Below are 13,150 nucleotides of genomic sequence, written 5' to 3'. Positions count from 1 at the left end.
TCAAAGCTCTGTCCCCTCCTTCCTCTTCTGTTTTAATCTCTGGTCTTCCTCACTTGTTTGACCCATACAATGATCTGTTTAGTGGCTTAGGACTAATTATTGGACTTGTGCTAAGGCTCTTAACTACCACAGTCAGTGTAGACATGTTAAGAGGGGTGCCTAAGGTAAAGACACCTCTAAGTGCGTCACATAGTTATCTCCGGCCTATTAACCTGCTTCAGAGCAGAGTTTATGTCAGTATGCCTGCCGTCAGTTTATATAGTTTTTTATTTAGTGATTAACAAGTGAATGTACAATAACAAATACAGAAGCTCACACATAATGTACAACTCTCAAGTGAAGATATGCTGTTGTACTGTTCTGCATATTGGCTTCTAAGCTCCAGAGCATTTAATGTAATAATGATCTGTTAACTATTATAAATTGGATGCAATGTTATTTTGGAAAATTATTAGTGATCAGCGTTAAAAGTGAACATCCCGGAGCAAATAAATACAACATTGGAGAGAAGCTGAGACCACAGTTCTGCTGTGAAACAGATTTTTTGCAAACTTTGTAATAAATTAGTATTTAATATAATAATGATTTAAGTCGATTGTTGATAAGTATTATGAAATGCAATAATTTAATTAATCTTAATATGATAAGACATTATAAATTGTTACACACTTACAAATAATTAACATGAATGGCTCTTCTTTTAAAATGTAAATATGAAATTGACTGAGGCTTGGGCAGTTGGGCTTAAAAATAATGCAGTTACAAAATCACTTTGGGTGAAAGAAAGAGTTTACAGAGGATTAATGGTTTTCATCTCTTTTCCACCGCAGCCTGCATCCGACTGCCTGCTAAAGCACCTTGCACGATGCCTTAGTTAATCTAATCAACACAAACACCAGTACTTTATTTCACTGTTCTGGTACTTCGACAAGCTCCATAATTTAAGTGCAAAATGGGATTGTTCACTAGTTCATGTTAGCTAATGCATTAACTGATGTTAACAAATAAGGCCTTGTAAAGTGCTGCTGTTCATTTCTACAACAACAAATCTTTGAATGACAAGAAATAAGCTGTCAATTACACATGGGCAGATCCGTTTGCCAGAACAAAAGTAGTTGCTAGAGTGTAAGTGAAAGTGTATGCAAACGTATACTGTATGCAAAAGCAGAAGCTTACAATAATTAAAAGCAAGATATCTGGCCCGATTGCATTATCATTAAGCTGTCAAAATTGAGTTTTGATCGGTTTCTTAGATTATGATCTGTCCTGTGGCAGACCGAAATGAATGACATAACACATACATTGACTGATACTAAAATTCACATCCTGACAAACAGAATTTTCCATCACTTGTGTAATGGATTATTTGGTGAAATGGATCAGGTCAAAGACAGACTGAAGGGTCATAGTGATTAACAGTTGACAGCGCAACAAGTCCGGAAGAGGGAGGAGTCTGACATAAAGTTAATAATCATGAACCTCTATATAAGACATCTGCAAGTCTCCAATGCAACCTTAAGAAATGCAAACATGCACTTTGTGCTTAATCTGGGTCCATAAAAAATGTTCTTTAGTAGAGGGATATAATGTAGCCTATACTTACAATTTGAGCTTATTGCTGACTTTTTATTGGATCATTGGTGAAAAAGTTTGTATTTAGATGCGTTCCACTGCCACTTGTAAAGATAAAACACAAATCTCAATTATGTAAAGTAATTTTTCCTCCCATACAGCAATAATTACATGTAGAGTAAAAAGAGAAAAATACTGTCACGTGTCTCCTAGTTTCAGAAGATATATCAACAATGTCACAAACTGTGTAGATTTGCTAATACACCAATGTCTGCAATTTCTATTAATAATAATAATCTTTTCTGATTTGTGCTCACTAGAGCACCTATACTGCCTACAAAGCTGTGCCATTTATTTTTCTGTATTTTTCATTTATTTCAGTGAATAAACGTTCTAGGGAAATGTCAGTAATGAAGAGGCTAAGATTACAGACACATTGAGTCTTGAAAGCTAAAGGTAGTAAACTTGTTGTGATGATAGACCAGGTTCATTGCAGGAAAATTGAGAGATGCTACAGTGCCATCTAGCTTGAAAGACAGAAACAACTAAGAACTACACAATACTAGGTTGTAATGATTTTTTTAAAAACTTACTACTGCAGTTAAATAGTAAAATGGGTTTACTGTTTATGAAAATTAAAAAATAGAAAATTAAATAAAACAAGATTATTCTTGCATGTGACAAGTTAGATCAAAAGTTATGGTTAAAAGTATAATCTAAAAGATTAAATTACACAATTTCACTCATGTAAGTTGTATTCAGCAGATTATCCAAAATAGAACAAACAAATGATGAATAAATAATTTCTTGGATAAATAAACTACTAATATTTAATCCAATAATCATCTGGGTGATTCCTAATTTGTGGTGACAGGTGGGTGTCGCTCTTTGCAACAGTTGAAATAAAGTACCAATAAATCATAAAATATTTGCATATTTGTAGGCTGAAAACAATCTGTGCAATCTTTAAAACGTTTGTAATATTATTACAATTTCAAAGAACTGTTTTTTATTTTATTTTTTTATTTTTTTTCTGTGATGGCAAAGCTGAATTTTCAGCAGCCATTACTCCAGTCTTCAGTGTCACACGATCACTCAGAAATCATTCTAATATGCATGATTTTCTGCTCAATTATTATCATTTATTACTGACGCTCGATTATTAATAATGGTTCTTTAAATTTTAACATTATCATTTTAATAATTAAATAATTTAAATGTAAACATTTTTTTAAAATCTTAACATACCCCAAACTTTCAGTGTACCACAGTTCCCACAAAAATATTAATCAGCAATAAATGTTTTTGACATTAATAATAATAAGAAACATTTCTTGAGCACCAAAATCAGCTTATTGATTTCTGAAGGATCGTGTGACAGTGAAGACTGGAGTAATGGCTGCTGGAAATTCAGCTTTACCATGACATGAATAAACTACATTTTAAAATATACTAAAATAGAAAACAGTTATTTTAAATTGTAATAATATTTCACAATATTACTGTTTTTACTGTACCCCCTAGTGGGTGGTTTCATGTTTCATATTACAAAAATTATTTTAACTATTTTATAATCAAACAATTTTTCTGATCTTGACAAAACATATATTTGTCAGAAAGGTCTGAGTCTCAAGATTCCATATTTGGTGACTGTTTGTGATAGAAGTGATATTTTGACCGAAATGTATTAATTAATGGTCTGTATTAATTTTTGGTATAGGGCATAAAAACAAAATCTCAGAAGAACTTTAATTTTTGTGAAATCAACTTCAAATTTGGAACACAACTTGGTTAGACATACGGCTTTGATTTTATAGCAATTTTTGTAAACTATATATTTTTTTTTATAAAATAAAAAATGTTTAGTGTTTTCATTTTTTGAAGTGCTGCTGAGTGTCTTCTTTAAAAAAAAAAAGAGCCTTGGGTCTGTACCTCAGAAAATAATTTGCATTTCTCAAAAAAAAAAAAAAAAAAAAAAAAAACATTTTCACTAATTTTGCCTGTAGTTTTCCACTCGAGTTTGAAGAATTACCAACTGCATTTGACAGACGCTTTTATCCAAAGCAACTATCCTTAACCTTCTTCCAAAGTGTTTTTGCACGAGTTTAAGAATTTGTGAGATTTTTTTTTTTTTTTAACAAAGTTTGTATTTTAGGAGGATTACAAAATAGGTTTTATGAAGTGAGGTATTGTTCAGTATGAAGTTGAATTCCAAGCAAAGGAGGAGCGCCATCACTGGCAGAATTCCACTAAGGGGGTGTAACTTCGAGAAAATAGATACCCTGTGTGTTCATTCATTCGTGGTTAATTTATAAATTCTCTTTTCTTCGAGCGTAATAATAATTTATTCATCCATATTTGTGAATTGCACGAAAATGCGACAGAAGAAAAAAAAACCTAACAATAAACTTCGACTTAAGTCGCCATCTTTAGTGTGGGACAATGAGCCCTAAATATATAAAGCATAAAAAATCTGTTTAAATTATCTCAATAGTGTTAACGCATTTTAGATACACACATATATGGTATAACAATTATTAAGCTATCGCTAAAGAAATGCAGAATTGCATTTCTCAACTGTAAGTGAGTGTTTCATAAAGAGCTCTAGATCAGGACGTGGTAATTCCGCCATATTTGTTACGGGTGGCTGCAGGAGCGGCTGTACATTGTCAAGAACATGGCGGCTTCCAGGCAGGCATGAGAGTGGATACTTCTTAACAAATTTGGATGAAACTGGACTATCATTTCAAAAACAGACCATCAGAAGATCTCCCTGGATACTGCAACACGAATCTCGTACGTATGATCTATGGCGAAGAGACTACATTAAGCCATAATGTGTATTTTTGGATAGCGAACATAAACTTAGCCGCCATTTTTCTTGTGGGAGCTGCTAGTGGGCTGATTTGACGACAAGATGGCTGCTTACACCGGGGCGGCATGAATTAAATAAAAATTAATCCATCGATAGTTTTCACTTGGAGGAGACCTACGCAAACGTATTTTCTCACAGTATGTATCGGGATGTATTTGCGCTTGCTTATTTATCTGTGGATTCTTTGGTAAAAGATGATTTGATGTCTTGTTTTAGTTGCGCTGCTGGTAACCGCATTCCGCTGCATGATTTTATGCACGCGCGAAAAGCTCGTTTCATTATCCAGACCGCTTGGAAATTGCAGCACTCGGTTGATGGTCTGAATCTGCATTGCACTGTAATAAAATCGCACGGTTAAAATGTATTATTGTTGCTGTTTTGAGTGGCTGACAAGATGGCGACTCCCAGAGAGGCATGAAAATAGCCTTCTGCAGCAAATGGGGACTGGGTTTCGAGTGTTAGTCTCTGGATTTGTATCTTTGGCTAGTTTTGCAGCGTTTCACGGAATTGTATTTTGGAAAATGATCACTTTCACAGTTAGTATAGAGTTGTATTTGCATTTGCTACTTGGCTAACTGAAATTTATTGTTTTTATTTGCCGCTCCGCCATTTTTCAGACTGGCGGAGGCTTGTTTCAAGATGGCGACTTCCATGGGTTGATACTCTTTCTGCACCAGGGACATTTAACTGGATAATGTAATTTTGTGATGTGACTTTTAAGCTAGAACTTAGTGCAATGTGGTTTTTTTTATATAACTTAATCGATGCTCAAGCTGCTGCTCGCGGTATTTTAGACTAGTTGACCGGCTTTTAGTCCGTCTGCAAGCGCCAAAATGGCGGCATTCCTGAATTAATCAAACTTCTGAATAACCCACACTGTTTAAAATTGTAATTGTACCACTGTAATGATAAAACAATGTATATATTTATACAGAAGGATATTAATATATACCGGGGTCTTGTGTGTAATATTTGCCTAGATATCGTTAACTTAAGCTTACGGAACGGGTATATTTGTGACTAAAAGTCGTTGAAGTGCATTCCGTTTTTTCTCAGTAAAAGGACATGACGTCCCCCGGTTCCGTTGTGCCTGGGACCACCGGAGCTCCACTGCAGCCGCGATGGAAGCGGGTTCTGGGGTGGTCCGGGCCGGTACCCCGACCGAGACACGGACACAGGGCCGTAGCCATCAAGGAGCTGATGGTCGTTTTCGGTGGAGGAAACGAAGGAATCGTTGACGAGTTGCACGTTTATAATACTGGTAAGTAAAATGTTTTTATATAGGGAAAGTTTGTATATGCATACAAATTAAGAAATGCTTGCAAATCGCCGCTATTTTACCTTGTCACTACACTTCGGTATTCATTTTGTTTCTAACGCGAGAGGATGAAGAACCGTCGTAGCCTGAAGTGACACTTGTCGCAGTCGTAAATATATCTGCTTCACTAAAACATTTTGCTTACATACATGTATATGAAACATTCTATGTGTTTTTGTTTTTTTGCAATGTTTGTCTTGGTTCAGCGCCGCGTCTCACTCGCAGGCAGCTCCTTCAACTGTTGTGTTTTGAGATGGAAAAAGGCGCCAGAAAACAAAAATGGACGTTGACTGCCGCCGCGTCACGCGCACGCCCCCTCCTGCACGTGCACCAGTTAGCCTTTTTGTTATCTTTCTCCGAGCACTATGGCTGTTTATCCCACAATGACACTAGCAATCATGTGGAAATTAAGCTGCAGTAGACAATACCTTGCATTAGATGCAGTAGATAAAAGTTGGAAATGCTTTCAATAGAAATTTATGAAATGTATAGATGAATTGCATAAATGAACTTTCATTTTATTGGTCATAGTGGAAGAACACTTGATTTCCAGAATGCTCTAATTTACCTCAGTCTTCCTAATGAAACCAAAAGGCATAATTAATCTGTGACTCTTGAATTTCTTTGAATTGCAATTCAGTAAATTTCTCTTCCTGTAATTTAATTCTGAAGGCGCTGTAACACTAGACGTTGAGCACGCAAAATTTCTTCAGACACCGCAACGAACGAGATGTCACTCAGTGGCTCCTTTTGTAAAAAAAACATAAAGGGTTAGTTCACCCAAAAATGAAAATTATCCCATAATTTACTCACCCTCAAGCCATCCTAGGTGTAGCTAAACACAATCAGTTGTATTAAACAGCTCTTCCCAGCTTTATAATAGAGTACCTCAGGGATGACGTGTTTTTGTAGGCAAAACCCGGAAGCGAGTTAGCATTTTAGGACTTCCGGTTCCATCGCCCCGAAGTCAATGGGTTTTTTGAATGGGTTTTTGCTAAATCGCCTGAAATAAGGTCTATGGTTAACAAAGCCTCTAAATATTTTCACGTTTTGATCTATGACATAAAACACACCAGTTATAACACGTTTGTGAATTATTATTATTATTTTTTTTGTGTGTGTCTTAAAAATGGTGGTTGCTAACAAATTGCTAAAAGGGACTACTTCCTTTGGCGGGGACTTTAGACGTCATCATGACAAAGAGGACTTTTGGACAGCATTTCTCATGAAAAAGTGGAAAAGTATTCATGCGCAAATCATAATTAGCGAGCATGTTTTTAAATAAAGTTTGAGGAAGCTTGGTGGTGGTGACGTTGATCCGTGACCATGGTGTGCTGTAGTCCGTTTATAGCCTACTGTTAGCTTTTTATATCTGACGACTGTATTTGGGCTTCAAAATGTATAAATATTGTGTTAACTTGTAAAGATTATCTTGATAGACAAGTGTCATAACCCTTTGTTAAACAGAGCTTTTTTTTTTTTTGCGATTTTCCAAAAGTCTGTGGGGAAAAATGCATGGGCTTTCGATCGAGGGAACCCGTGCGCCGCTAACTTCCGGGTTGGCCTACAAAAACACGTCATCCCTGAGGTACTCTATAGGAGTGAATTGTACCCAAGATTTTGAAGCCTAAAAAAGTGCATCTATCAATCATAAAAGTAATCCATACAGCTCCAGGTTGTAAATAAAGGTCTTTGTAAGAAAAATATCCAAATTTACAACTTTATAAACTATTATCACTGGCTTTTGGTAATGACCGTATGCGAGTCCAGGCAGAAGAGGGACCTTTGACCTGACGTACTGACATGCGGAAGCGTAGAGGATAGAGCAAAACATAACACCGGTCACGAATTAGAAGTCTAAATCAAGAATTTTTGAAGAGAAGTATTTCAATATAAGACAAGAGGAGCTTGAGTATGTTGCCCAGCGCTGTTTGTTTGAACCTCAAGAGGCATCTACTCTCACCTAAACTTATGCTACTCCTACGTCGGGTCAGAGGTCACTCTTCCACCAGGAATCTACCTGCAGCTTTAAAGTTGGCATGAAATAAAAATTCACCCTATCTATTTTCTAAATGCATGTTATAGATCTTATTATGAACAATCCGTCTGTGCATTTTTCATTTTTAAAATGTTTTGACCTTATGTTTAATCAAAATGTCCCCCGTAGATCCAAGTCCCTGGCTTACAATTTTTTTTTTCAATAATCCGTTTCGGTTTGATGTACCTCACAATACGGAAAGAAGATCTGTCGCTACTTCAGTTTCATTGTGACAAAGCTTGTTTTGATAGTTAAAAAGTGCTTTAAATTTTTAAAGTGTTTTTTTTTTATTTTTTAATTTTTTTTATTGACATTGGCTCCAGATTAGGTTTTAAACTGCAAGAGAGCTTTATTGCAAGTTGTCTGCACCTTATCACTGAGAAATTGACTGAACAATGAAATATTGTTTTATTTTTCAGCAACAAACCAGTGGTTTATACCAGCTGTTCGTGGAGACATTCCTCCAGGCTGTGCAGCTTATGGTTTCGTATGTGATGGTACACGTCTGTTAGTGTTTGGTGGAATGGTAGAATATGGAAAGTACAGCAATGACCTTTATGAGTTGCAGGTAAGGAAAAACTTCTTAAATATCACTGTTATGTGACTAAAGGCTGGAATACACTATATGACTTTTGCCCAGATTTGTAGTTTGGATGAGTCAGCGCTAGTTGCTGCAGATTTTGAGCAGTCTGAGATGACACATTTCACAGAAAATCACGTAGTGAATGAGTACAAAGTCTGTTTTTTTTTTTTTTTTTTTTTTTTTTTTTTCAGCTTCAGACTATGATTCCATCTAATCGGATGAAATAATTTTTTTTTTTTTTTTTGAGCTGATATTCTAACATTGTTTTTATTTACAATGCATCTTCTAGCAGTGAAAGTGCATGTGAGCTTGTGTTTGGAATGACTTGAAAGTCTGGTAGTGTGCTATCCTCATTCTTCATTGTATGATGCCCAGTTTTTCTCTGTAACTGTTTACGATCTCGGCAGGTCTATGAAGCATAGTGTTTTAAAATCTGATTTTAAAATCAAATCTGATCAGATTTTAAAAGTCATGTTGTGTATTCCAGCCATTATTGACTGCTGTTGACTCTGTCAGTACAGATCTGAAATGATCTCGCTATGGTTACGATTATCAGGCAAGCAGGTGGGAGTGGAAAAAATTGAAACCAAAAGCCCCTAAAAATGGAGCTCCACCATGTCCTCGTCTGGGCCACAGTTTTTCTCTTGTGGGCAACAAGTGCTATCTTTTTGGGGGGCTTGCCAATGACAGCGAAGACCCCAAGAACAACATTCCCAGGTATTCCTTCCATCTAATAATGTGGTTAGTAAATAATTATATTATTTGGTTCATAGACTCACTTATGTGTGCTTCCAGATATTTGAATGACCTTTATACCCTCGAACTGCGTCCGGGCTCCAACGTTGTGGGCTGGGATATACCAGTCACATATGGAGTACTGCCTCCTCCGAGAGAGAGCCACACTGCTGTAATTTATACTGAAAAAACTACTAAGAAGTCCCGCCTTGTTATATACGGAGGAATGAGTGGTTGTCGTTTGGGAGATCTTTGGACATTAGATATTGGTATGAAGATTACAGCTGTTTTTGCTGTGGTTTTTGCCACAGATTGTTCATTAATTCAATCAATCAATTAGGTTAAGCAATAATTAGGCCATTATTTGCTTTTCAGATACGCTGACCTGGAACAAGCCTGCAATAAGCGGCACTGCTCCCCTCCCCCGTAGCCTCCACTCAGCCACCACTATTACAAACAAGTGAGTTTTAGTGTAATCTCACCACAGGCATTCCCTAAATATACACAATGGTATTACTGACCTTTAATCCCTTTTATCTGTTTTGTCTGTAGAATGTATGTTTTTGGTGGCTGGGTTCCCTTGGTGATGGATGATGTGAAGGTGGCCACACATGAGAAGGAATGGAAGTGTACAAACACACTTGCCTGCCTGAACTTGGGTATGTTTGCAAAAGTACATGTAGTGTTTAAAGTGAAAGCAGTTTATGATTTTATTTAACAAAAGACTAAACTGTTATTATACAACTACCTTTTTTGTGTTTTTGATAAGTCTCTTATACTCACCAAGACTGTTTAATTGACCAAAAATACAGTAAAAACAGTAATATTGTGAAATATAATACAATTTAAAATAGTTTTAATGTTTAATTTTGATCAACTTAATGCATCCTTGCTGAATATGTATGATTCTTTAAAACGTTTGAATTGTAGTGTATATCAGTGCTTTAATACTTAAAAAAAAAAAAAAAAGTACATTTTCAAGTAAATAGGCTTTTACAGTTGAATTTGTTTACTTAGATAAGAAATGCATACTGTTGTATTAATTTAATACGCTAAATATAAATGTGTGTTTTAGTTTATTTAAATAAAGGATTAGATTCAACAGGATTTTACTTTCTATTGAATATAATTGTGGTATTAAAATTGGCATTTAGGCTCGTTAAATTTCGCTGAGCCCATACAGCATGTTTTTATTGATGTATTTTTTTCATATTATGCCATATACTTTAAATTAAATGAGCTTCCTTTTCCTTTTAGACACCTTGTCATGGGAGACTGTTTTGATGGACACTTTGGAGGACAACATACCACGTGCACGAGCAGGACATTGCACTGTTGCTATTAACAACAGACTTTATGTCTGGAGTGGACGTGATGGGTATCGCAAAGCTTGGAACAATCAGGTGTGCTGCAAAGACCTGTGGTACCTGGAGACAGGTTAGTACAGCAGATATGCAGTATAGAGTATTTCTAACAGTTAAACTGCATCATAAAAATATCCAAATGTATATAAAATTACATATTGTAGTTTTTTTTTTTTTTTTTTTTTTTTTGCATAAGCTGAATGTATTAAACCATGCATAATTTGAATAGTTTTTGACAATTCTCTTTTTTTTGCAGAGCGACCTAATCCTCCTTCACGGGTACAGCTCGTCCGGGCCAACACAAATTCTTTAGAGGTTAGCTGGGGAGCGGTGTCTACAGCAGACATGTACCTGCTTCAGCTTCAGAAATATGATATCCCAACAGCCACTGCTGCCACATCACCAGCCCTCAATGCAGCTCCCTCCCTCCCTGGAAACTCGCCTAGGAGTCCAGCGCCCGCTGCAGCTGCTCCATCTGCTCAGAGTCTGCCGCATAGTGGTATCACCCTTGTGCCCCAGGCTGCTTCCCCCACAGCCTCAGTCTTACCCACCACACCCGCAAATCCTCTGGCAGCCTCAATGGCGCGTGGCCCAGGTACTGATTTGTTAAATTGTTAATAGTTCAGCAATATTTTCAGTTTCCTTAATATTAAATTAAAGCATTTTTTTACATGGTATTTGTATTAAAAGTTTGCGTTTAACAACTTTTATTTTATATTTAAGCTATTCTGAAAGTTGCAGCCCCTCAGTCAGGCACCGGGGCATCGATTGTCACTGTTCGCCAAGCCAGCCAAGCTGGAAAATCCCCAGTCACTGTGACATCACTGCCTGCAGGTGTTCGCATGGTGGTGCCACCACAGACCACTCAAGGAACGGTATGAAGCGAAAAAGTAAAGCTGGAATCTATAAAACTTTTGATGCCTTGATGATTGTTTTATTCAAATGTGTACTTTTTTTCAGGCCATTGGCAGCAGCCCTCAGATGAGTGGAATGGCAGCTTTGGCTGCAGCTGCTGCAGCCACACAGAAAATCCCTCCTTCCCCCGGAGCCACTGTTCTCAATGTGCCGGCTGGGGCCACAATTGTAAAAACGGTGGCTATGACACCTGGGTCCACCACTCTCCCCACCACAGTTAAAGTGGCATCACCTGTCATGGTAATTATCTTAAGATTGTCACTGTTGCTGCGTCCCAATTCGCCTACTTAAAATTATGTACTGTTTTTGTGAAGAAAAAGTACATGCTTTTGAGTGCGTAGCAGAAGAGTAGGCAAGCTTCGTCTTAATCGTGCCTTTAAAGACAGCTCTGTTGCTTAGTTGCATCCTGTCACCCTTTAAACTGCTCTGTCGATCAGGTGTCGGCTATTTTTAGCTTTATTTTCTGTGATGTGCAAAAATACAGTCTGTCAGTCGTATAATGCATGTCAATGGGAATTCCATCTATGAGTCAAAAAAACATGCACAGACAAATCCAAATTAAACCCTGCGGCTCGTGACGACACATTGATGTCCTAAGATATGAAACGATCGGTTTGTGTGAGAAACCAAACAGTATTTATATAATTTTTTTACCTCTAATACACCACTATGTCCAGCTGCCTTGAGCATCCGGTTGGTGAGGTCTGAAAACGCACTCTGATGACGGAAGTGATCTCTCGCGTGTATATGTCAATGAGTGCGAGCGATCACTTCCGGCATCAGAATGCATTCAGACCTCACCAACCGGATGCTCATGGCAGTTGGACATAGTGGTGTACACCTACATCTTGGATGCCCTGGGGGTAAGCAGATAAACATCAAATTTTCATTTTTGGGTGAACTATCCCTTTAAGCAAATTTATTTGCTTAGCAGTTGTTTATTTAAATTAGATTGTATAATTTCGCGATTTAAAGCAAAAACAGAATGATCTGACTTTAGATTTGTGAAATTATGCTACATAAGACACCTGCAAAAATTGCAGAAGGGCTGAATGAATATGCAGATTCACTCTCTGACAGTAGATGGCGCTTATGGAACAGCAGCGATTTCTTTGGTTTCTGCTGTACACAAAGCAGCGCTGTGCTTATAAAATAAAACAAAAATTTCCGATTTATGGCAGGTCAACCGGTGCGTCACTAGTTTTTTGTAAAGAAATTAACACTTTTTATTCGGCAAGGACATATTAAATTGACCCCAAATTTTGGAAAGGTACCGTAGATTCTCATTATGTAATGCTTGAGTTAAAAAAAAAAAAAAAAAACTCAAAACTGCAAAGCTTCGATTAGATGAGCTGAATTCAAAACTGTTGCGTTAGCTAGTATGTTACCACACATCAGTTGAATTCTATGTTTATGTGGCAATTTGTCACGTTGCTCATCTGCAGTCGTATCAGCCAGCCCAAGTCTCATGACAATTTCTTTGTCGTAGGTAAGCAACCCTGCCACTCGCATGCTGAAGACCGCCGCTGCACAGGTGGGCACTCCGACAGTGTCCAGTCCCACTACGGGTGCTCGGCCCATCATCACAGTACACAAGTCCGGCACAGTTACCGTAGCCCAGCAAGCTCAGGTTGTGACCACTATGGTGGGCGGAGTCACCAAGACCATCACTCTTGTCAAGAGCCCACTTTCCATGGGAGGAAACCTGGTACAGTATATTTTAAATTCTAGCATAGGAAAAATATAGGTA

General features: G+C 37.2%; 1 protein-coding gene across 3 annotated transcripts in view; it reads left to right on the top strand.

Moving 5' to 3' along the window:
- Nucleotides 1-4,202: 4,202 nt before the first annotated feature.
- Nucleotides 4,203-13,150, top strand: part of hcfc1a (host cell factor C1a) — a 23,045-nt gene continuing 14,097 nt past the window's right edge. Inside the window, exons 1-12 of one of the 3 annotated variants that reach the window (XM_051912267.1) lie at nt 4,203-4,368; nt 5,504-5,708; nt 8,223-8,371; nt 8,943-9,103; nt 9,182-9,390; nt 9,497-9,581; nt 9,674-9,780; nt 10,379-10,558; nt 10,742-11,080; nt 11,209-11,360; nt 11,446-11,640; nt 12,890-13,108. In XM_051912267.1, coding sequence (XP_051768227.1) covers nt 5,513-5,708; nt 8,223-8,371; nt 8,943-9,103; nt 9,182-9,390; nt 9,497-9,581; nt 9,674-9,780; nt 10,379-10,558; nt 10,742-11,080; nt 11,209-11,360; nt 11,446-11,640; nt 12,890-13,108 — 1,992 coding nt within the window. In that variant the 5' untranslated portion in view covers nt 4,203-4,368; nt 5,504-5,512. Of the gene's footprint in view, nt 4,369-4,419; nt 4,585-5,063; nt 5,144-5,503; nt 5,709-8,222; nt 8,372-8,942; nt 9,104-9,181; nt 9,391-9,496; nt 9,582-9,673; nt 9,781-10,378; nt 10,559-10,741; nt 11,081-11,208; nt 11,361-11,445; nt 11,641-12,889; nt 13,109-13,150 lie in introns of those variants that run through there. The other 2 variants (XM_051912268.1, XM_051912269.1) reach the window with 2 other exon arrangements.

The sequence above is a fragment of the Ctenopharyngodon idella genome, chromosome 11, assembly GCF_019924925.1.
Source record: "Ctenopharyngodon idella isolate HZGC_01 chromosome 11, HZGC01, whole genome shotgun sequence".
Classification (NCBI taxonomy): domain Eukaryota; kingdom Metazoa; phylum Chordata; class Actinopteri; order Cypriniformes; family Xenocyprididae; genus Ctenopharyngodon; species Ctenopharyngodon idella.
The sequence above is the reverse complement of the archived record's forward strand: the minus strand, read 5'-3'. Positions and strand labels throughout refer to the sequence as shown.